The sequence below is a fragment of the Hypanus sabinus genome, chromosome 5 (genome assembly GCF_030144855.1).
Source record: "Hypanus sabinus isolate sHypSab1 chromosome 5, sHypSab1.hap1, whole genome shotgun sequence".
Lineage (NCBI taxonomy): Eukaryota > Metazoa > Chordata > Chondrichthyes > Myliobatiformes > Dasyatidae > Hypanus > Hypanus sabinus.
In genome coordinates, this window is record NC_082710.1 from 30,913,052 (window position 1) to 30,938,897 (window position 25,846).

At 41.5% G+C, this 25,846-nt stretch overlaps 1 protein-coding gene across 4 annotated transcripts in view; it reads left to right on the forward strand.

The window, feature by feature from the left end:
• The window catches only part of LOC132394031 (casein kinase I), a 232,976-nt gene that overhangs the window by 203,950 nt on the left and 3,180 nt on the right, over positions 1 to 25,846 (forward strand). The window contains exons 11-13 of one of the 4 annotated variants that reach the window (XM_059969665.1): positions 6,745 to 6,840; positions 17,025 to 17,131; positions 20,033 to 20,056. In XM_059969665.1, coding sequence (XP_059825648.1) covers positions 6,745 to 6,840; positions 17,025 to 17,131; positions 20,033 to 20,056 — 227 coding nt within the window. The remainder of the gene's footprint in view (positions 1 to 6,744; positions 6,841 to 17,024; positions 17,132 to 20,032; positions 20,057 to 25,846) is intronic. The other 3 variants (XM_059969666.1, XM_059969667.1, XM_059969669.1) reach the window with 3 other exon arrangements.

Sequence of the window (25,846 nt, forward strand, 5' to 3'; positions counted from 1 at the left end):
CAGAGAGTGGTAGCTGTGTGGAATGAGCTACCAGCAGAAGTGGTAGAGGCAGGTTTGGTATTGTCATTTAAAGTAAAATTGGATAGGTATATGGACAGGAAAAGAATGGAGGGTTATGGGCTGTGCGGGCCAGTGGGACTAGGTGAGTGTAAGCGTTGGCACGGACTAGAAGGGCCGAGATGGCCTGTTTCCATGCTGTAATTGCTATATGGTTATTTGAATTGATATGCACAAAGACCATGCATTGACTGTGCAATTAAGCTTATGATTCTGTGAAAAATATTTAATTTTGCCTCCAATTTAGTGAGCAGGTTAAAGAGAGCTGCAATCAATGCCAATTATAGAATTCAGTTAAAGTTGAAAAAATTTTTAAAGAGTTATAGTTGCAAGAAAAAGTGTGTGAACCCATTGCAATTACCTGGATTTCTATATTAGTTACTCATGAAATGTGCTCTGATCTTCATCTAAGTCACAATAATAGACAAACACAATCTGCCTAAACTAATAACACACAATTGTATTTTTCATATCTTTATTGAATACATTGTTTAATCATTCACAGTCCAGCTGAAAAAAATGCAAACCTGTATTTAATAACTGGTAGAACCTCATTTAGCAGCAATGACCTCCACCAAATATTTCCTGTAGCTGCTGATCAGACTGGCATAATGGCGAGGAGGAATTTTAGACAATTCCTCCATACAAAACTGTTTCAGTTCATCAATATTTCTGGGATACCTTGCATTTACAGCCCTCTTAAGGTCATGCCTCTGACTTAACCATTCCAAAACAATTTGTTTTTAAACTTTGAAGCATTCTGTTGTTGATTTGCTCTTGTGTTTCAGATTATTGTCTTGTCGCATCATCCAACTTCTATTAAGCCTCAGGTGATGGACTGCTACACTGACATTCTCCTGTAGAATGTCTTGTTACAATTTTGAATTCATTGTTCCCTCAACAATTGCAAGCTGTCCAGGTCCTGAGGCAGCAAAGCAGTCCCAAACCATGATGCTTCTTCCTCTATGCTTCACATTTGGGATGAGGTTTTGGTATTGGTAATTGTGGAACATCTAGGTGGTCTTTTACAAATCTGAGACATGCAGCTATTTTGTTTTGGAGAGCAGTGGATTCCGCTTTGGTGTCCTTCCATGAACACCATTCTTGTTCAGTGTTTTTCTTGTAGTGGACACATGAACAGACACTTCAGCAAGATCTAGAGATTTTGGCAGGTCCTTTGCTGTTACCCTTGGGTTCTTTTCCACGTCCTTTAGCATTTCATATTGTGATCTTGGTGTGATCTTGTCAACAATTTCTCTTCCTGTGGACTGATGAATACTTAGGTCTTTAGAAATGACTTTTCCAGTTTCATGCATCTCTACAACTCTTCTTCGAGGGTCCTCTGAAAGTTGTTTTGATCAAGGCATGGTGCACATAAACAGGTATTTCTTGAGAAGAGCTGGCTCTGTTAGTTACCTTGACCTTGTGTGTCTTTTTTATAGGGTAGGGTACTTATACAACCCACACTTCCAATCTTGTTATTGATTGGAACACCTGACTACAAGCAGCTTTTGCAGAAGGTGTGACCCCCAGAGGTTCACATACTTTTTTGAATCTAGACTCTGATTTTTTTTAAAAATGGTGTACTGAGTATTGATGAGAACTACAATTGTTTGTGTGTTACTAGTTTAGGCAGATTATGTTTGTCTATCATTGTGACTTAGATGAAGTTTAGACCACATTTTATGAACTCTGTAGAAAACCAGATAATTACAAACGGTTCACAAAAAATTTCTTACAACCATATGTACTTGTACATCACAAAACACTCTGTTTATTGATTGCAATACAGTGCAGAATAAGCCCTTTGGATCCTTTAAGCCACCCTGCCCAGCAATCCCCAATTTAATCCTAGCCAAATCACAGGACAATTTACGATGACTAATTAACCCACCACCCGGTACATCTTTGGTCTGTGAGAGGAAACCGGAACACCCAGACAAAACCCACACGGTCACGTGGGGAACTACGCAACTCCTTACAGGCAGTGGCGGGGATTGGATCCGGGCCACATCTACTATAAAGCGCTGCCATGCTGCCCATGCTTACTGCTTGATGTTAATTTGTTAATGAAATACAGTTCTATTTGAAAGTTTTTGCTTCTCCACTCCTAAGGATAAAGATGCTTTGAATTTGCATTCATTATTTTTGCTTGGAATCTTTATCAGTCAACATCCATTTTCCCTTGAGCCGTTCATATTAGTTCAGCAGTGGTGTTATGCATTATTGGAATGTAACCAATAAAGGCCTATCTTCTGACCGGATTGTTACAGTTAATGGTGGTATTTGTGCTGTCTGAGCCACACATCCATTCATCACTTTGGAACATCTGTTGTTCAAGAGCTATTAACACACATCCTTGCTAAAGTAGTTCAGCATCTGTTTTGGATGCCTTTCCAGAAATGCCTCATTTCTGACCCACTTGGCTGCTGACACTCACATTTCTTTCATCATGTTTTACTTGCACATTGAGTCACTAAGGCTTTCTCTATTTGCTGTCCAGTTGCGGCATTACCTGAGTTGGCACCAGCATTTGTGGCCCCACCCCTGTTTTTTTTTTGCAGCATTGATGTTTTGTAGAACATTTCTGCTCACGTCTGTCCAATGTTTTGCTGTTGTGTACTCTTGTGTGCTCTTGATGCCAGTTGAATGGATGTCACGCTGCAGAAAAAGGTGTGAAGCAAACAATTCAGCCTTTTCTCATGCTAGTTTTTATTGAATCCTTTGCTGTTCCCACTGACAGTGCATATTGTACTTTTTGACACAGATGCTGAACAGTTCCTAATATGACTGCATTGAAACTATAACATTCCAATTACTTTTTGTTCAGTCATTTCTTGTACAAAGAATAAAAACCTGGTGAATTCAAAATCCATTCTTTCTCTTCTCAGAGTTTGTTATTTGCAGTTTGCTGTTATCTCCCTGGCATTAAATCATATCTGTACTTCCTTAAAATAATGCTCAAAACTGCAAACATAACTCTTTGTTTGTTTTCTTATTTTAACTGCAGCAGGTCCAAGATCATGTCGTGTGATTTGATCAGAAATAAAATCCGGTCTAATATAGATAAAATAAATCCCTCTTTCTGGAGGTAATCTCATAGGAATAATACGGAAAAGCTGTGTTCATCTGGTTTTCAAAAGTCTTTCAATATAGTGATACATAAAAACAAATCTCTTTAGAAGGACGTTTAGATGAGTGCCTCATAGCCATTGCCTTTATTGTCTGCTTCAGTCTATTTGACACTGAAACTTGTAATGACTTTGCTGGGCACTTAACTACCTTGCCTGTTTCAGTGCATTCTTCTTTCTTGCACTTGATAAACTCGGCAAAAGATACTTGGATTTTGGTCTTTTACTGTTCCAATTCTGTGTGGCAAGATTTAGTTCCCAGCTACTCCTTATTTACGTGTGCGCAACATCAAGGCACCAGTCTAAATACTTGGTTTCTCAATGGCTGTCGCAGGTGCCTCCTGTGTTGCAATAAAAGTTTCCATATTTACAGAGCTCAGTTAGTAGCTGTAGTTTAAATTCCACATTTGTTGTTCATTCTCTGTCCTTGAAATAAACTCCATCAGCAAGTGTGCAGTAGAAGAGGAACTGCGGTTTCTGTTCTGTTCCTAAAACTTGCTCCCATTGTGGTCAACAGGACCATACTTTGCAAGAAACATGAGAAGAGCTGTTACTTCTTGGTTCTTGGTAAAAGAAAATGAATAAAGAGAATAAATGTTAATAAAGGATGATTAACAAAAGAGATTCTGCAGGTGCTGGAAGTCACACAGTGCTGGAGGAACTCAGCAGGTTAAGCTGCATCTATGGAAATCAATAAACAGTCAATAGTTTGGGCCGAGACCCTTCATCGGGACTGAAGAGGAAGGGGCAAGATGCTAGAATAAAAAGGTTGGGGGGTGGAGGGAGGGAGGACAAGCTAGAATATGATAGTTGAACCCAGGTGGGTGGGGAAGGTAAAGGGTTAGAGAAGAAGGAATCTGATGGGAGAGGAGAGTGGACCATGAAAGGAAGAGGAGGAGGAGGAGGGGCATTGGGGGAGGTGATAGGCAGTAAGGAGAAGAGGTAAGAAGTCAAAGTGGGGAATAGAAGAAGAGGGAAGGAGGAGGGGAAAAGAAGGGAAAAACAGAAGGAGAAATCAAAGTCCATGCCATCATTGGAGGCTACCCGGATGGAATATGAGATGTTGCTCCTCCACCTTGAGAGTACTCTCATTGGTCCATGGCCTCCTCTTTTGCCGTGATATGTCGGAACAGGAGTGGAGACAGGAATTAAAGTGGTTGGCAACCCTGAGAATTCCACTTTTGGTGGATGAAGTGGAGGTGCTCGACAATTTATGTTGGATCTCACCAATGTAGAGGAGGCCACATTGGGAGCACCAGATATAATAGGTAACCTGAAAAGATTTGCAGGTCTACTGTTTAGGGCCTTAAATGGAGATAAGGAAAGAGGTGAATGGGCAGCTTGTAGCATTTCTGTCACTTGCAGAGATATGTGCCAGGAGGGAGATTACTGGAGTGGGACAAATAGACAAGGGAATCACAGAGGGAGCAGTCCCTATGGAAAGCAGAGTGTGGAGGAAGGTCAAGATATGTTTGGTGCAAGGATCCTGTTGGAAGATGGTGGAAGTTGCGGAGAATGATAGGTTTGGATGCTGAAGCTCATGGGATGGTAAGTGTGGACAAGAGGGACTCCATCCCCATTAAGGCAGCAGAAAAAGAGTGGTGAATGTGATGTCTGGGAAATGGAGGAGATGCGGGTGAAGACAGCATTAATGGTGGAAGGGGCACCCTGTTCTCTGAAGAAGGACATCACCTCTGAAGCCCTGGAAAGGAAACCTCTTCCTGGGAACAGATGTGGTGGAGATGAAGGGACCAAGAAAACGGAATAGCATTTTTACAGAAGACCAGGTAGTTAGGCACAGGAATTGGTAAGTTTGTAAAAGATGTCGACAGACAGTTTGTTTCCAGAGGTGGTGGCATATTGGAAAAGGGGAGAGAGAGATCAGAAGTGGATCAAGTTAATTTAAGGGCAGGGTGGTAGTTGGTGGGAAAGATAATGAAATTGATGAACACAGCGTGGGTGCATGAAGCAGCACCAATACAATTATCAGTGTCAGGAAGGAGGAATTAGGAAGCATTACCAGGAAAGGCTTTGAAAATGGACTGTTTCACGTACCCACCAAAATGGCAGGTGTATCTGCTGCCCATGCAGGCCTCCTTGAGCTTGGAGAATGTGAGGGAACGGAAGGGGAAATTGTTGAGGGTGAGGACCTGATCTACCAGGTGGTGGAGGGTGGTGATTATTTGTTGAGAAAGAAGTGGAGAGTTTTAAGACCTTCTTAATGGTGGATAGAAGTGTATAGGTTCTGGACATCCACGATGAAATTGAGGTGGTCAGGGCCAGGGAGTTGAAGGTTGTTGAGATCAAAAGCATGTGAAGTATCACTGATGTAGGTGGGAAGGGACTGAACCAGGAGGATAGAATGGAATCGAGCTATGCAGGCATGGGTTCAGTGGGCTAGGAGCAGGCAAAGACAATGTGCCCACCCTGACAGTCAAGTTTGTGGATTTTGGGTAGAAGGTGGAAAGAAGCAATGCAAGGCTAAGGAATTAAGAGTTTGATGACAATGGATTGGGGCACTCCAGAACTGATGAGGTTAGCGATGGTGTGGAGACAGTGGCCTAATAGTCAAGAATGTCCTTTTCAAGGCGCAAGTAAGTGGAGATATCTGAGAGCAGTGATCTCAGTCCAGAGATGCACCTTTAGAATCCAGTTGGGCCTAGCAAACAATCACAAGCATTCTGGTCGTGGTAGATCAGTCTTTCAGATGATTCTAATTTTATGAGAACTGATATTTGATGTATGTATGACATGGTAAGCGCAAGTCATGCCCGGAATTGTCCAATCATATTGCCATCAGGATGTGAATGGATCCAAGGAATATTGTTGCATTTCACTTTGATAAAAGGTGCTTTCATAGTCCAGAAATAAACGGATGGAATTTCCTGCTAACATATCAGGTAGTTACTTTTGTTACTTGTAATGCTATGGAGGAAGGGGATTGAGGCAAATGAACCACATTGATAAGCTTCCACGGAATTTTATTTGAGGCTCTTTCACAAGAACAAGTAAATTACCTGACCTTTTGTTTAGATGTCAATTGCTGATTGAGATAGCAAGATATTAATTTTGTTTCTCTAGTATCTCAGAGATTGAATCTGCATTATTGAATCACATGGTGGTGGTTAAATTGTCCTGATATTGAAAATGAAATATTTCATGGTCTTGGAGTTTACGATATAAGAGGGAATGGGAAACTATCATAACCAAATAACCTTTAGTCTTCATCTGCTTTGTCTCAGTCTTGAAGAGTTTGCAGCTCAGAGCAGTAATTCAGTGAGCATTAAAATCAGAACTTGATCAGAATTGATCTGATTAAAATCAGAATTGAATATTACAGCAAAAACATAAACTGTCAGTTCTCTATGCATGAATGTTAGTTTTATGCGATTCATATAATCATTTTGTCTGTTTTCTAGTTTGTGGGTTTTTTGTGCAGTTTTTGAGGTGCTTTTAAGTTTGTTTGAATCTTCCCACAGCATGTGGTTTTAATAAGTTGTTGGGTTTTCTTTTCTTCCTTTTCCATGCATGCTTTATAAAATTAAAAAAATGGCAGTCAGCAGAGCACAGGGGTGCATGGGACACTCAGCAGGCCAACCCCCATCACTTGAGAGCTCACCTGGCAGCTGACCGACATGGTGGTTCTGTACAGGTATTTTCTGTTTCTTCTGCATGTTTCCCTCTCTTCCCTGCATGCTTGTGTGGTTCTTTGGGCGCAGTACGATTGTATTCCTGGACCGGCTATTGCACCTCTACTGAAATCCATTCCAAATGTGTATATCCAAATGATGATATATTGACATATAAAGAGCTTGAACTAACCATAACCAGCGGTCTCCCAACACCATTACCCTCTCCCTACCTGACTCTTTCCATACACATGACACAATTAGAAATCTAAGCATGCGGTTTGGGTCAATTACTAAATAGAGTTCTTATTAACTTTTTGAGGCCATTGTTCTTCACTTTGATCCGTGGAACCCTTTGAAAATTCAAAATGATTATCCATGTTAAAAGCTGTCATAATGAATACCTGAGTCTCAGTTTAGGCCTTGCTGTAGCATTATCGAACTTGCAATGATTTTTACTCACACAGATCAAGCATATAATTTTGTTTTAACTGGATCTGTGTGATTATTCCAATAATCAGAATCAAATTTATTGAATTGAACATCATGATATTTTAAATGAAAGTTGATATCATTGTTTGGATTAAAGTTAGTATCCATTGACAGATGTCATTTTAGTTTTGTATTCTGTAAAGCGGAACTTTAGTTGTCAAAATTAAAGATAGGAAGGGAGATGGCATGCTATATCAGTGCATGGATTCCTGTTTGAGCAGTTATGCTAGCAGTTGAGGTGCCAGTCCATAACATTGTGACGAAGACTTAATGGAGGCAAGAGCAGAACAGGATTTCAGACAATGCCTTCATAGAGATAACTATGATTTCGGAGACAGAAATAAAGAACATCATCATCCCTTTTTTTTTATTTATTTAGAGATACAGCACTGTGCACAGCCCAGCAACCCACTGATTTAACCCCAGTCTAAACACAGGACAATGCTTAGTGACCATTAGTCTTCTAACTGGTCCATCTTTGGACTATGGGAGGCAACTGGAGCACCCTGAGGAAACACATGTAGTCACTGGGAGAATGTGCAACTCCTTACAGACCGCGCTGGAATTAAACTCCAATGTCCCAATCTGTAATAGCATGAAGCTAACTGCTACACTAGACCATGGCATCCCAAAGAGATTATAAATCTTGACGACCACATTTAGAACAAAATCTCTGATATAAAATTGTAAATTTATTAACACAACTGTCATGCAAATGAAGGTATATGGTAGGAAAGGAGTCCAAGCAGTTCCAGTCCATTAATTCATTTCAAATGGTCTACTGTTTGCCAGAAATGAGATTGAGGCAAGGTAAATCTGGGAATTTGGTTATCAAAATTACCTAGATTGTTCAGGGAGGCAGGAGGGAAAACAATTTTGACTGTCATTCAGGGCCAGGGAAATAATATAATTGGCAAAAGAACCAATGTGAAGTTGAGGGAAATATCGAAGTTCAAAGTAAATTTATTAATCAAAAGAACATGTGTCACCATATGCAACCTCATTTTTTTATGGGCGTACATGGTAGATCCATGAAAGACTGCACCCAAAAGGATGGACAAACAATCATTGTGCAAAAGACAACAAACTGTGCAAATACAAAAAGAAAACAAATAAATGCATAAAAAATAAAGAAACAAACAATAAATATCAAGAAAATAAGATGAAGATTCCTTGAAAATGAGTCCATAGGTCATGGGAACAGTTCAGTGATGGAGTCAAGAACCTGGTGGTTGAGGGGTAATAACTATTCTTGAAATTTGTGGTGTGGGCCCAGAGACTCCTGTACCACCTTCCTGATGGCAGCAGTGAGAAGAGAGCATGGCCTGGTTGATGGGGGGGGTGGGGGGGTGCCTTGATGATGGATGGTGCTTTCTGCGACAGTGCTCCTTGTAGACGTGCTCCGTAGCGAGGAGGGATTTACAAATATCTTTTCAATGCAACAAGTTTGCTGTGTTTATGTGTGTGTGAGAGGAGTGCATTTAAAGTATGCACATACTCAGTATAAAATAATCTGTATAATAAGTATTATAAATGCATCAGCAGCAAATAGAAGTAGAATTTTTTTTTCTAGTGTAACATTTCCCTTTCTAGCCCACTGAATTTCGTATCAACTGCATGAGATTTTACTGGATGTTTTCTCTTAACCTTGGATTGGATGATTGCATGGGCATCACTGGGATGTTAGTGGGTAGATGCATGTCCTTTGTATTTATTGTGTGTATTTGTTTTGTGTGGTGTGCAGAAAGTGTTTAACTGCTGCTAGTCTGTTCCTTACTGTTTATGTAGTTATGGTATATCCTTATCTTTGGCAGTACCAGGATATATTACCAATTACTGTCTACACTTTACATTGTACACAAAAAGATAGATGAGTGATTAGGGAAATTCACTAGCACAAAGATATTAAAAGGCTATCAATTAGAAGCAAGCAAGAGAAAATATGCAGATGCTGGAAATTCAAGCAACACACACAAAATGCTGGAGGAACCAGCAAGCCAGGCTGCGTCTATGGAAGAGAGTACAGTCGGCGTTTCAGGCTGAGACCCTTTGGCAGGACTGGAGAAAAAGCTAAGAAGTGAATTTAAAAGATGGGGGGAGGGGAGAGGGAAACACAGGGTGATTGGTGAAACCTGAAGAGGAAGGGATGATAAAGAATTGTGAAGCTGATTGGTGAAAGAGATACAGTGGGAGTCTGATTGAAGAGGACAGCAAGCCATGGAAGAAAGAAAAGGGGAGAGGGGAACCAGAGGGAGGCAATAGGTGAGCAAGGAGATAAGGTGAGAGAGGGAAAAGGAGATGGGGAATGGTGAAGGTGGGGGGGGGGGGGCATTACCAGAAGTTTGAGAAATCAATGTTCATCCTATCAGGTTGGAGGCTACCTAGGCAGAATAAAAGGCATTGTACCTCCAAACTAAATGTGGCCTCATCTCGACAGTGGAGGAGGCCATGGATGGACTTATTGGAATGGGAAGTGGAATAGGTGGCTGCTTTTTCTGGCGGACGGGGCATGGGTGCTCAGTGAAGTGGTCTCCTAATCTACATTGTTTCTCACAGCAGGCCACACCGGGAGCACTGGACACAGTTTATCACCCCACAGAAGTGAGTCTGTGTCACCTCACCTGGAAGCACTGTTTGGGGCCCTGAATGGTAGTGAGGGAGAAGGTGTAGGGGCAGGTGTAGCATTTGTTCTGCTTGCAAGGATAAGTGCCAGGAGGGAGATCAGTGGGGAGGGATGAATGGACAAGGGGAGTCGAGTAGGAGCAATCCCGGCAGAAAGTGGAGTGGAGGAGAGGGAAGATGTGCTGGGTGGTGGGATCCCATTGGAGATGGCCGAATTTTTGGAGAAATATGTGCTAGACACAGAGGCAAGTGGGGTGGTAGGTGAGGACAAGATGAACCCTATCCCTGGTAGGATGACAGGAAGATGGGATGAGAGCAGACGTGCATGAAATGGAAGAGATGAAGTTGAGAGCAGCATTGATGGTGGAGGAAGAGAAGCCCCTTCCTTTGTTCTGGAATGGAAAGCCTCAACCTGAGAACAGATGCAGCGGAGATGGAGGAATTTAGAGGAGAGGATGGTATCTTTCCAAGTAAAATGGTGGAAGGAGATACAGTCCAGGTAGCTGTGAGAGTCCGTGGGTTTGTAATGGACATCAGTAGATAAGGTGTTTCCAGAGATGGAGAGATTGAGAAAAGGGAGGAAGTTGGAGGGGCCAAAGGAGAAATTATTTAGAGTGAGGACAAGTTCTGCCAGGCGGAGGAGAGTGGTGGTGGAGGGCAACTGGTTGGGTCTGGTGTCCAGAAAGAAACGGAGAGCTCTGAGGCTTTCCTGGTGGGGGATGGAGGTGTAAGGGGACTGGACATCTATAGTGAAAATAAGATGATGGGGGACAGGGAACCTGAAATCATTGAAAAGATCCAGAGCGTGTGAGGTGTCACAGATGTAGGTAGGAAGGGGTTGAATGGGGAGAGGGGGGGAGATAAAACAGAGTCGATGTATGCAGGTATGAGTTCAGTGGGCCAGGAACAAGCTGGAACAATGGGTTTACCTGGACAAGCAGGTTTGTGGATCTTGGGCAAAGGTAGAAACGGAAGATGTGGAGTGCGGGAACTATGAGATTGGTGGTGGTGGATGGGAGATCCCCAGATTCAATAATGTTGGTGATGGTGTAGGAAACAATGGCCTGGTGTTACTTAGTGGGGTCCTGTTCAAGGGATAAGTAAGAGAAGGTGTCAGAGTTGGTGCTCTTAGACTCCTCTCAATCAAATGAAACATCAGTTTTCTTTGCAACTTTTGAAGTTTGCCAGGTATTCATTTAAAAGGCAATAGGCCCTATTGACATCATTGAGAAGATTACATAATCCCCCTTTCCTCTCCCTCTCAATGGAATTAACAGTCAGTCGGGTGTTCATTGTACATTTGAATTTATTTGATTTGTGAGCCGTTGCTGTTTGAACTGTAAAGGCCACACTCCAGTTTCGCCAACAGATCTATCAAAGTGATAGACAGTGTTAGGCTCATTTTGTGCCCCTCAGCACGTGTGTTATTGGAAGCAGTTTATTACTTTAAAGTCAGTAGAACTTAATCATTTTCTTTAAATCATTTGTTTATTCTGCCTCGTTCTAGCCCCTCAATTATGGAATGCTTCACTTTGGCTTATGGATTTCCTTTTTTCTGTTCCAAGTTTTCGAATGCAGAGCAACCCAGAAGGTGTTGAAATTTGCCAAACTGGTGGTCAGATTGAATCACTGTGTCTCAAGGGCATGACACTGCCCATTGTTATTCTTGATCTGGACCTGGTGATTATCTGGCATACACAGCCGTTGGCTGGCATCTGACTGGAAGATCTTTTGGACTCTTGGATGTTGTTTGCTATTAATGCTCCAGCCACTTTAATTAGCTTTTTTAGATCTTGGACAGTCGAGTGTTATACAATATGGAAGCAGGCCCTTAATCCCATTTTATTCTTGCCACATTGCCGTCTGTTCACCTAATTCTAAATTGTAAGGGTAATTTACAGTGTCCAGGTAACCAACCCATTCACACATTTTTCAAATCTGGGTGGAAACTGGAGTGCCCAGAGGAGAGTTGCAGAGACTATGACCAGGAGTCCAGGATTCAACTTGGGTCTGCCATTCTGTGAGGCAGCAGAGACCATGACCAGGAGGCCAGGATTCAACTTGGGTCTGCCATTCTGTGAGGCCGCAGAGACCATGTACAGGAGGCCAGGATTCAACTTGGGTTTGCCATTCTGTGAGGCCGCAGAGACCATGACCAGGAGGCGAGGATTCAACTTGGGTCTGCCATTCTGTGAGGCCGCAGAGACCATGACCAGGAGGCCAGGATTCAACTTGGGTCTGCCATTCTGTGAGGCAGCAGAGACTATGACCAGGAGGCCAGGATTCAACTTGGGTCTGCCATTCTGTGAGGCCGCAGAGACCATGACCAGGAGGCCAGGATTCAACTTGGGTCTGCCATTCTGTGAGGCCGCAGAGACCATGACCAGGAGGCCAGGATTCAACTTGGGTCTGCCATTCTGTGAGGCAGCAGAGACTATGACCAGGAGGCGAGGATTCAACTTGGGTCTGCCATTCTGTGAGGCCGCAGAGACCATGTACAGGAGGCCAGGATTCAACTTGGGTCTGCCATTCTGTGAGGCCGCAGAGACCATGACCAGGAGGCCAGGATTCAACTTGGGTCTGCCATCCTGTGAGGCCGCAGAGACCATGACCAGGAGGCCAGGATACAACTTGGGTCTGCCATCCTGTGAGGCCGCAGAGACCATGACCAGGAGGCGAGGATTCAACTTGGGTCTGCCATTCTGTGAGGCAGCAGAGACCATGACCAGGAGGCCAGGATACAACTTGGGTCTGCCATCCTGTGAGGCCGCAGAGACCATGACCAGGAGGCGAGGATTCAACTTGGGTCTGCCATTCTGTGAGGCCGCAGAGACCATGACCAGGAGGCCAGGATTCAACTTGGGTCTGCCATTCTGTGAGGCAGCAGAGACCATGACCAGGAGGCCAGGATACAACTTGGGTCTGCCATCCTGTGAGGCCGCAGAGACCATGACCAGGAGGCCAGGATTCAACTTGGGTCTGCCATTCTGTGAGGCAGCAGCTTTACTAGGTTAGCCACTGCATTGCCCAATTATAACAAATTCCCCCATGATTTGCAAGTTTTAAAGGGGAATTCAGCATTTGTGTCTCTGGAGTGAAGAATCTGGGTCGTGGAGAGTCATAAGCAAAGGGATCTGGGCTTTCGTGAGTTTTGGGGATGTGAAAAGAATGGGGCCGTGATGAGTTTTAAGGATTGCAAAAAACATCTGTTGGTGAGTCAGCTGCCCAGTGATCAAGATTTTCAGGTGAATGGTCAAATGTTACTTCATTGCTTTTCAGATGGGGTTCCATTCTGCTCATGGTTATTGCAATACATTAAAATTGTTTTGTTTTCAAACTTTCCTTTTATGCTTATTTTCTGTGAATTGAAGGAAATGAATATAAAGGTGTCAGAATAGTAAGAATAAAAATGCCATCTTGGTTGAAATGAGAATATATTGAAACACTTCACCCATTCCTCCTGGGAAAAGTCCCACTGCGGCAGGCTGGGTTTTGATCTAAAATCACAGCTGAAGGACAGCACCTGCAGTGATGCCCTGCTGCAGCAGAGCAGCACTGCACTTGGCTTCCTGCCAACTTGCAGTCTGCATATGTCTTGGGAGTGTGGCGTGAACACACGACTTCTTAATTCAGCAAAACGTGAATTTCCATTCAGCCTCGGCCGATATCTTCCTGGATATATGCAAAACAAAAATAAGCTTTCTGGGTTACAGAAGACATGACTTGCAGAAACTCAGCTTTGTGCAAATTCTCCCATGCATTTTTAAACTTTTTTAAGACAGGGAAGTTAGTTACCTCTGGAGCTGTGGAATAGGGGTAGCAGCTAGTTAATTTAAAACACCACCAGTATTCAAAAGGAAGGTTTTTTACATTGAATCTCTCCACAACATATCACTGGCATTAAGAATGCTGCTGCCAGTCCACAGTGGGAGGCCACTTAAGAGATTTGGTTTGGAAACTGACAAGGTACATCTCTTCTTAACTGTTTGATTAAAGTGTGGATTAATGTTATCTTCCCAGACAACTTGGATTTTTTTCATGTGAAAACTACCTACACTATAGTTGGCTCCTCCAATGAAGCCGGTACAACAAGTACAAACGTTTGTAATTAGCTACAAGCCACCAGCAGATTTTATTCCCATATTCATTTGACTGATCTGCTTATTTGTGTTACTATGAAAAAGTGATGGTGCTTGTCTCCTACTTAATTTATTTTTTGTTTTGTATTTCTTCTCCTTTATTTCTTCTGATTCCAACCCACATAACATTGACCTATGAGCTGCAAGGAGTCAAAAATTGCTTTCAGCGCTGCTGTTTTCATTAAGTGTTGCTTTGGCTCTGGAGTGCTTTTATTCCCACTATAAGCACCAGCTAAGGATTGCTCTTTATGAACTACGTTTTTGGTGCATGGATCACATTTACAGTAAAACACAGAAAACTCTGCACTGTATTTCTTCGAGCAGCTCACTGGTCTTGGGGAACCGAACTAAGCTTTATTTGATGTGAAAGCACCTCCACAACTCAGCTAAGCTGACTTGATTGACTGATACAGTTTTCCTGAAGGTGCTTTCTGCATTAGTTTAATCTCATTAATAAAATAAGATCAGTATGTATACTAGATTCAGAAAGAACTTTTTTTGCATTGACTCATCTGATAATGATCTCAACAAATACTGTGGTTTTGCTGAATTTAGTATTTTTAAATAAATTTTGACAGACACCACTCAGTTTTATAGGCTTTATTATTTGTATAAATTTGAATTTTCACTGGCAGCCTTAAAATATGAACTTAATATAATCAGCTGTAAAAATATATTAAGTGAATATGCTTAGAACATTCATATAAGTTTACTTGCTTTTCGCTTTGTTTAATTGTGCTATAATTTCAGGAATAAAACGATTAAAATCTATCAATACAATATCCCCTAATGCTGCCTAGTGCAGTTTAAAGGGGTGCTCATGATTGATTTATTAATGAATTTGAAATAATTGGAATATATTTCTGCATACAAGCTGATGTTTAATGATTTTTAAAAGTAACATCCTAAAGAGGCTTGAGGAGGGGCAAGGAAAGAGTAGAATTTGCCCCATTACCCACAAAAGCAGATTCATTCATTTATTAGTGAGGAAATGTTCAGGATTTTCTTATTTGCTAAGTAAATGATTGTGTTTGGGGACTTTGGGATATATTTCTCTTACTCTCAGCGTGCTTGAAGACAGCTGCTGAAGTGGCACTGTGAAATTTTATTTGGGCTTGCCAGGGTTAGGTGAGAGCAATTTTCTAGCATTCACCCTGCAGTGTATTGTGTACGTAAATACCCTGCATCTTGGTTCTTCTGCACAACTGTGTAGAATCTGCTTGCTAGCACCAGGCACAATCCAGCTAGGTAATGAGGCAGCTTTGGGATATCTTTCCTCTTCAGTGGCAGTGGTTGAAGGCTGCACTCACCACACAACTGTGAAGCTAATGGGATGCTGTCCTATTTGGAGCTGGACTCAGGCCAGCAAACACTAGCTTTCAGGAGTTACCATACAGATGATCAGAGTGGCAAATAAAGATTCCAGGATTTGCTTCACTTTGGGATTCCCTGGAAGTTGCAAAGTAGAATGGGGCCTTTCGACACGTGTAGGAATATTCCAAAGATGGAACAAATCTGGCACTCCATCCGCGGTCCCTGTTTTTTTCTGAAATACCTATTTATGATGCATTCTGTTTGATGTCATTACATGCGCCCTGCAGTTTCTATGTATAAACACTTTATGCACATGGAAGAGTTGTTACAATTTCTTTATTAATTTATTGAGATGCAGTGTGAAATTGGCCCTTCAGGGACTTCGAGCCACTCAGCCCAACAATCCTCCGATTTAATCTGAGCCTAACCATGGGACAATTTACAGTGACCAATTAACTGTGGGAGGAAACTGGAGCACCCGGGTAAAACAAAATGCACAAACTCATTACAGGCAGCAGCAGGAATTGAACCCAGGTTGTCAGTACTGTAGTTTGCTGACTGCTACACTGCTGTGCTGACTGATCATGACTGATTCTTCCTGCACTAATCACTTTACAGCTATTGTACTCTATTGCACAATGCATAGATATGCTCTGCAACAAGATGTCTACTATACCTGCTCTCTTTCCCGGAGCAGCTGCTTGTTGGTTGGAACACCCTCAGAAATATTTAGATCTAAAGGAGCTATTATTACAAAATGGTCCTCTAGAACGATACAATGGACACTTGTCATCACAATCTACCTTGTTATGATCTTGCACTATATTGTCTCCCTGCACTGCACTTCCTCTGTAGCTGCTGCACTTTATTCTGCTTTTTGTTTTTGGTTTAGCCTTTTCTGCCTCAGTGCACCAGGTAATGATTTGATCTGCAAGAACACAGTATGCAAGACCAGCTTTTCACTGAATCTCAGTACCTGTGACAATAATAAATCAATTCCAATCCCAGTGATGCAGCTTTCATTAATAACACATCCAAAACATTGCTTCAGTTTCATTAGTGGTTCAATAGTATATATTGAAGATCCTGAAATAAGTGGAAAAAGCAAATTAAAACTCCAGATTGTCTATTTTATAGGGTGGAAGGTGATAGATTTCAAACCTTGTTTCTGTTTTGTTCCAGCTGCTTCCAGTCATAATTTTGGAGTAAGCAGTGACTCAGTGAGAGGGATTGTAGCCGTTCAGAGGTTTTTCCTAGATTTAATGCAGGTGGACTGATCCATGTTGCAGGACCTGACAAGAAGCGCCCGCTCTTCACGCTCGTCAGGGTTATCTAAAAGAAAAACATATTGGCGGATGATTAATGGTTAATTGATCAGTATTTTATTGTTAAAGGGTATAACCTGTTGTTTGCCTTATCAATGGAACAAATTAATAAAAGGAAATAGTAAGATAACAGGAACTGGTAGTAAATTAAGAGGTCGTGGTTGTGTTTTAAAGCTATTGGATGTTAAGCAGATAATAAACATTAGTTAAGATGGTTGCTTAAAATTAGGACCATTGTTATATAATTACAAATTTAAAAAGTATGGTTATTAGCTGCAGGTTTGATCATTCCTTCTGGCTTTGATTGCTTTTCAGGTGGTTAGTTCAACAAACGGGGAACTGAATACAGACGATCCTACAGCAGGACACTCCAATGCACCCATCACAGCCCCAGCTGAAGTAGAAGTTATGGATGAAACCAAGTATGTACATGTTTTATTTCACTCTGAGTGAGTGTATATTGTCATATTTACAAGATAATCATAAAGCAGTGTTAGCATAAATCGGAAGATATGAAAGATAGACCTAAAGCTCTTTAATTAGTCCTCCAATTCCCCATTGAAACAATGCATGGTGATAAAGCTTAAAAATAAGACAAAGTCTATTTTCCGAACAACTTCTGGGCAGTCGTATTATGGCAAGCTAATACTGTATTTCTGGAATATCAGAATTAAATATCTGGAAATTTCAGCAAGTTTAGTGGGGAGAAACTTATCACTTTTCACATTCATGGCCTTTCATCGGGATTGAAATAAATTACAGAGGTACAGCTTTTAAGCCAGTACAGAGGCAGGAAAGATGAAGGAGAGAGAAAAACAAAAGGCCTAGCGTGAGAGCAAAAGATAAATTAGAAAACTTTTAGTTCATTGGCCTTAATAGATCAAAGTATTGAATGTAGCAGTTGGGATGTATAAGATGTTGGTGAGGCCTAATTTAGAGTGTTGTTTTTGGTTTTGTTCACCTACCTTCAGGAAAGATGTAAATAAGATTGTAAGGGTATGGAGAAAATTTACAAGGATGTTGCAGCGACTGGAGATGTTAAGTTGGGAAGAAAGACTTATTCCCTAAAATGTAAATGATTGAGGGGAAATTTAATGGTGGTATACAAAATTGAGAGGTATATATAAGGTAAATGCCATCAGGCTTTCTGAGGTTGGGTGAGACTACAACTAGAGAGGTCAGGGGTTAAGGGTGAAAGGTTTAAGGGGAACATCAGGGGAAACCTTTTCACTCAGGGGGTGGTGAGAGTGTGGAAGGAGCTGCCAGCACAAGTGGTGGATGTGAGTTTGGTTTCAGTGTTTAAGAGAAGTTTGGATAGGTACATGGATGGCAGGGGTGTGCAGGGCTACGGTCCAGGTGCAGGTCGCTGGGACCAGGCAGTTTAAATGTTTCAGCATGGACTAAATGGGCCAAAGGGCCTGTTTTTGTGTTGTGGTTTTCTATGAATCTATGATAGGATGATGGCAAGCAGTCAAACTGATGTTGAGGAAACAAAAGGTTGGTCTAGAACATGACAATACCTGCTGCTCAAAACTACAGTATGTTTAAGATCTAAATTAATTAGCTGGTTAGTGTTAATTAATCTCTGAAAAGCTATTGCATAAAAATGTCTTGTAAATGAGTTTGTCCAGGTTTGTATGCAGTTTTTTAAGCATTTTCCAACTTATGGAACAAAGCATGAAAGCAAATGTTGATTCAGCAAGTATAATTGTGCATGGATTTGAATTTAAATAGTTTGAGTCTATCATTTAACTTGTCAGTGAAAGTAAATTTGATATTTACAAAATAATTCCACTACTTTATGATTACAAACACGTCAGATTTTCCTTTGTTTAACAATTGTAAAACCTTTAAAAACCTATTAAAATGGGTGCTAAGATTTATTTTTGCTTAACTGTAATTTTGGTTCTTTTTAAAAGCAAATTGCTTCTGTGGCCTCGAAATTTATCTGTGCTATTTAGCCAATATCCTCACATAATTGCATATTTCCTAAAATCCATTTAAAAATCTTCAGCAATGCTATTTTAATAAAGGTGGTCTGCATGTAAATATTATTGCCATCTGTCATCCACTCAATTTCAGAAATGTTTGGGGTTACTGAAAAGCTCTCCCAGCTTCCAATCCTTATACAATATCCCATAAGAAGCCCCTGACCACACAAGCACACAATACCTGCAAAACCTTTTTGATCATTGAAGATAGATGCCTAACCCATTGATCCATCAGCCCAAAGTGGGGTGGAAGGATGTGCTCCCTGGTTACTGACAGAGCCACAAGAGGCTAGTGGATCACATCACCTGTAGGAAGAACATTTCTCTACAGGGAGCCACAAAGACCATCCAGGGCATAGCAGGGAGCTTCGGAAAACATTTTCAGGACTTTGCTGTAAAGATGTGTGTCGTGCTACACTGCTGCAGTGTCCAGTGGTAGCCACTGCAGTCTGCCCACTGCCAGGGGCTAATTAAGAAGCAGATGAAACCTGCTGCTGTGAGCTTAATGGTGATATTTCATGAGCTCACTGATGTGAGTGAAGACTATCACGTGGAAGTGGATCTAGCTAGACAAGTGGCATAGATAAAAGTGTGACTCCTTTAAAGCTCTGGTGGTTGAGGCTATGGATGGTGCGCTGAGGCAGTGGTTGCTGGGCTAAAGTGTACCTCTTGCAGTATGGCATCAGTCTGCCAGTGGTTCCTGGGACTATCTTTCGCAATCTCATGTTACTCATAATGTGGAGTGTTGGGACTGGAAAATGGCCTCTGGTTGCTTGCATTATGTGTGCTTTTTTAATTGAATACAGGGAAGTATCAGTCTTCAATGTAAACAGTATGAAGAGTGAATATGTGAAACATAGCTATAATGAATGTCCATTTAGTGAGATCAGCTCTTTAGTTTCTGACTGGTTTCTATGTCTTCGGGATTTCTAAGATCTGGCTCCTCCATGAGTGCGTAGGGAATATGACTGAAAATTTTGCTGATGGCCATCTTTGGCTGTTGCACCACTAACAGTAGAAAAACAGAGTTTATGATTATGACAGTCTTTCCCAAAAACAAGCATACATTGATACCACTGACATCTGGAAGTATTAATAAAAAATTGCCTTAATTCATGTTAATACACTTATCAATCACACCATTATTTTTCCAGTGTTGCACAGACAAATTTCTTGGCCTATGTCTGTTATGTGTTGCTTCTGTAGTTCTAAAGCTTGCAGAAGAAAGCTAAAAGGTTTGCTTTTTTGAGGGAAATTTTTACACTTGTGGGGTCTGGTTTTGATTCTTTTTGTTTTTTTTTATTTTTGTTTGTTTCTTCCCTTTTTGTATAGCTGCCAGAAAGTGTTGAACATGTGGTGAGTGGTTTAAGTCCGCAGCCAGACAGGAATGGATTCAGCTTAACAAGAGTTGCTCAGTCTGCTCCGTAGTCACATTTAAAAGCACTAAGTTGCATGGCAATTATAATGCTTGTACACAAAAGAAATCTATGCACTGTTGTCTGAATAACTTCTGAGCACATTAATACTTAAGACTTTTTTATTTGTGGCATACAGTGTTGAACAATGCAAATTTGGAGCATGATGGCCTGTGACTGCTTGTAGTTGAACTATTCTGCTTGCTTTACAAACTTCTGCCTTAAGTTTCGATTTCACCTTTAATATAGTCTCAAGAATAGCTGTGATGTTGTGCTTTCTGTTAACTTTTGTTTTTCATTGTATTGACTTAGAATCCCCAACTTTTTTATGCACTGAGAAGATACTAATTATTTTGGGTGAAAACTTGAAAAACTTTAACAGAAGTGTGAAGAGTTGGGAGATCTTGAACTGAAAATGTCTACTCTGCTTTCCTAGCACTTAATAGTTTTTGCTTCCCCTGCATTTCTTCAATGTTGTCTATTGTGTGCTTATTTTTAATGAAAAGTGATTAATACTCTGTTTCCTTTACACATCAAAGAATGGGGAAAGCATGGCATCTCCCATTAAATTTAATCCTTTGCGACTGTTTTTCTAAACTTTCATATTGTTTGATTTTGCACAAATGCAACAGTTTGGTTAATAGGTCTGTTCAGTTAATTGATAGTTATAATGAAGTTACAGAGTTCATAGATCTCTACTATCTATTATCAAATATCTGAAAATACCAAGTTTTGTGATATCCATATGCTTACTTCTCCGTTTCTTTATAACTTGAGCTTTGCAACCCATCACCACTGCCCTCACATTTCATTTCCATTCCGCCCAGCGTTTAGTTTCTCAGCGTAAACTTATTTCTTTTTTTTTGTTTCTTCTTGTCTGCTTTCTTAGATTTTAGCTCTGGCAAAACACTTTGTTTTTTTTTCTATCAGGAAGAGTGAGTGTGTAACTGCATTGCATGTTTTTTAAAAGAACAGGTTGGATTTTTGTTTCTTGTTGGTACTTGCAGTTGGTTTAGCAGCTAGTTTATATATATCCTTTCAGTCTATGAATCTGCTTATTTAGTACAGAAAGAAGTGTAATGAAAATACAGTAATATGCAACCAGCCTTTTCACTTGTGCCTGTAAGTTAGTTGATAACAAGATAGTCATAAATTTCTTGTAAACTTAACCTACTTCAAATGATTTTGTTTGAACCAAGATAGAAATATTACAGAACCTTCCTTCTGAAATGGGAGGTTTATAAGATCATGCATCTACCAAAATGAAAAATTGTGGGATGAAGTATTTGGTAGGTGAGGAAAGCATGCAAAGGAATATTGTATAAGATGAGAAAATAGAATTGCTAAAACATAGAAGTTCAACCAATTGAGCCGTTTAACTCTCAAGTAGAATAAGCTGGTCCGCCATTTACGTGAGAAATTCTGCTGGAAATCCAAAGCAACACAAACTACTGGAAGAACTCAACAGCCAGGCAGAATCTATGGAAATGAGTAAACAGTTTATGTTTTGAGCCTATTATTTCCCAGCAGCACTGGACTTTAAAAAGCCAGCGGGCCCTGTCAGGATTTTCTGCTGAGCTGGGAAATTGTGGAAGTGATTGTTTGTGGAGTTTAGCACCTGGTTTAAAAAGTGCGTGGGGATTGTTGGGATTTTTTTGTTGAGCCTGATATCATTTGAATTGGTAGGTATTTAGCAAGGGCCAATAAAAAGAAGTTGGGTTTAAGTGGAGTGGCTGTAGTGTGAGTGGGACTGTGGGAAACAAGGCTTTGGCTCAAGAGGCTTCAGTGAGAATTGATGCAGCGTAGGTTTGCCTGTCTCTTAGGTTTCCATTTCTTAGTCTATTAGTAAGAATGGATCCCAGGACAGTAAATTGTGCTTCTCATTCAAGATGTGGGAGCTCTGGGAGACCTGATTGCTGCATCTGTGTGCAGCCCCTTACAGACCATGTTAGGGAACTGGAGCTGCAGCTGGCTGACATTTGCCTCTTTCGGGAGAATGAAGAAGTGATAATTAAGAGCCACAGGGAGGTAGTCACATCTTATTTGCAGGAGGCAGGCAGCTGAACGACTGTCAGGAGAGGGAGATGGAATTGGCAGATAGTGCAAGAGTACTTATGTGGCTGTTCTCAAAAGCAGTATACCACTTTGGATACTGTTGGGAGAGGGACAACCTCCCAGGCGAAAGCTGCAGTGGCCAGGTCTCCGAGTCTGGCTCTGGGGCTCAGATTGGAAGGGAAAAGAGGAGAGTGGCGATGATGGGGGATTCAGTAATTAAGGTAACAGACAGGAGACTCTGGACATGACAGACTCCTGGATGGTACGCTGCCTCATGGGTGCCAGGGTCATGGACATTTCAGATCGGGTCTACAGCATTCTTCAAGCAGGGGATGAGCAGCCAGATGTTGTGCTCCCTATTGGTGCCAATAGCATAGATAGCAAAAAGGATGAGGTCCTGAATGAGAATATATGGAGCTAGTTAGGAAGCTGAAAAGCAGGACCTCGTGGTAATGTGTGAATTGTGAGAGTAACAGAGGGATCCTGGGATCAACGTCTATAGATCCCTCAAATTTGCTGTGCAAGCTGATAGGGTAGTTAAGAAGGTGTATTATATTGAATGTCTTCATTAGTCAGGGGACTGAGTTCAAGAGCCATGAGGTAAGGCTGCAGCTCTATAAAGCTGATTAGACCACACTTGGAGTATGTGTTCATTTCTGGTTGCCTCATTATAGGAAGAATGTTGAAGCTTTAGAGGGTGCAGAGGAGGTTTACCTGGATGCTGTCAGAATTAGAATGCATTCTTTATGAGAGTGGTTGAGCAAGCTAGGACTTTCCTCTTTGGAGCAGAGGAGGATGAGAGGTGAGACAAGATGAGAGGCATAGAACAAGTGGCCAGCCAGCGACATTTTCCCAGGACAGAAATAGCTAATACAAGAAGGCATTTTAAAGTGAATGGAGTTACGTTTTTTAACACAGAGTGGTAGGTACGTAAGACCCACTGACAGAGTTGGTAATAGATGCAGATACATTAAGGACATTTATGAGACATTATCTAGGCACATGGATGAAAGGAAAATGAAGGGCAATGTCAGAGGGAAGGTTTGATTGTTTATTTAAAGACTCGTTGAATAAGCCCTTCTGTCCTCTCAAGCTGTACCACCCCAGCAACCCCTGGCAACCCTGATTAAAACACTAACATATTCATGGGGCAATTTACAATGATCCGTGACCCTGCCCAGTATGTCTTTGGACTGTAGGAGGGAACTGGAGCACCTTGGGAAAACCTGCGCATTTTACGGGGAGAACATACAAAGACGCCTTACAGAGGATGTCACAATTGAACTCCAAAATCCGATGCCCTGAGCTGTGATAGCACTACGCTAAACACTACGCTATTGTGGCAGTTAGGTTTATTTAAAGATTGGCACAACATTGTGGGCTGAAGGGCCTGTACTGTGCTGTACTTTACTGTGTTCTATGTTAATTGCCACAAGTTACTTGGATAGAAGCCCTTGAAATAGCCACAAGAAGGTGGGAAGAAGTTAAGGAACTTAATACAAGAGTACAAGAAATGCAGATCAGGGAGTCGTTCAAGTCTAAGGTATGTTGGATATGGGGATCTATCTTGTTCTTTTTTGATCAATTGGAGCATATGCAGTCTTTCGATGTAGTCTGTTGGGATCTAGTCTCCGTGATACGTTTAGTTGGTACAAGACAGTTTAATTCTTGGAGTCATAGATTCTGGAATGGTTCTAGAAGACTGGAAAATTGCAAATGTCATTCCACTCTAAAAGAAGGGAGAGAGGCAGAAGAAAGGAAGTGGTTGGGAAGATGTTGGAGTCGATTATTAAGGATGAGGTCTCAGGGTGCTTGGAGGCACATGATAAACTAGGCTGTAGTCAGCATGGTTTCCTCAAGAAGTAATCTAGCCTGATGGATCTGTTGGAATTCTTTGAAGAAATAACAAGCAGGAGAGCCAAAGGAGAATTGGTTGATGTAGTTTACTTGGCTTTTCAGAAGGCCTTTGACAAGGTGCCACACTGGAGGCTGCTTAACAAGCTATGAGTCCATGACATTACAGGAAAGATTCAAGCATGGATGAAGCAGTGGCTGATTGGCAGTAGGCAAAGAGTGGTAAGAAGGGAGCCTTTGCTGGTTGGCAGCCAGTGACTGGTGGTGTTCCACGGGGGTCTCTCTGGGACTGATTTTTTTTTAATATGTTATATGTCAATGACGTGGATGATGGATTTGATGGCTTTGTTGTGAAGTATGCCGATGATATGAAGATGGGTGGAGGGGCAGTAATTTTGAGGAAGTAGAGAGGCTAAGAAGGATTTAGACAGACTAGGAGAATGGAAAAGAAGTGGCAGATAGAATACAGTGCTGTGAAGTGTATGGTCATGCACTTTTGTAGAATTGGAAAGCTAGACTGTTTTCTAAAAGGAGAAAAAAATACAAAAATATAATGAGGTGCCAAGGGAATTGGGGTTCCTTCTGCAGGATTCCCTATAGGTTAACTTATAGGTTGAATCTTTGGTAAGGAAGGCAAATGCAATGTTAGCATTCATTTCAAGAGGTCCGGTATATAAAGGCACTGGTGAGCCTTCACTTGGAGTATTATGAGTAGTTTTGGGCCCCTTATCTTGGAAAGGATGTGCTGAAACTGTAGCAGGATCGAAGGATGTTCGCAAAAATGATTCCAGGATTGAATGGCTCGTCACATGAAGAGCGTTTGATGCCTTTGGGCCTGTATTTACTAGAGTTCAGAAGAATGAAGGGTGACATCATTGAAACTTGTCAAATGGTGAAAGGCATTGATAGAGAGGATGGTTCCTGTGGTGTGTGAGTCTTAGACCAGAGGACACAGCCTCAGAATAAAGGGGCGTACTTTTAGAACAGATGTGGAAGACTTTCTTTTGCCAGAGAGTGGTGAACCTGTGGAATTCTTTGCCATAGGCTGCTGTGGAGGCCAAGTATTCATGTATACTTAAGGCAGAGGTTGATAGATGTTTGGTTGGTCAGGGCATGAAGGGATATGGGGAGAAGGCAGGAGATTGGGGCTGTGAGGACAATTGGATTGCCATGATGAAATGGCGGAGCAGACGTAACAGGCCAAATAGCCTAATTCTGCTCCTATATATGATAGATGTAGCATAATATTAGCTGTTATTGCTAGAATCCATTGGAAAGGTGGCAGATGAGAAGCCAGTTTGAAAGTTGTATTGAGCTCACTTCTCTCATCAGGTAGTGCTGGTGTAGTGTAAGAAACTATACAGCTCTTGGGAAAAGGGTACAGAGTCTGTGGGCCTTTATCATTATCAGGGAAATACTAGGTATGTATATTGTACCTTTGTAATTTTGTGGGTTAAAAAATAGTTCCGTTTTGATAAACAGCAAACACAAGGAAATCTGCAGGTTCTGGATATTCAAACACCAACACACAGAAAATGCTGGTGGAACACAGCAGGCCAGGCCGCATCTATAAGGAGAAGCACTGTCGACGTTTCAGGCCCAGACCCTTCGTCAGGACTAACTGAAAGGAAAGATACTAAGAGATTTGAAAGTAGTGGGGGGAGGGGGAAGTGCGAAATGATAGGAGAAGACCGGAGGGGGTGTGTACTTCTGTTAATGCCCCTCCTCCCCTTCTTACCCCATCCCTAACATATTTAGTTGTTTTTTTTCCTCTCTCTCTGCCCATCACTCTGCCTGTTCTCCATCTCCCTCTGGTGCTCCT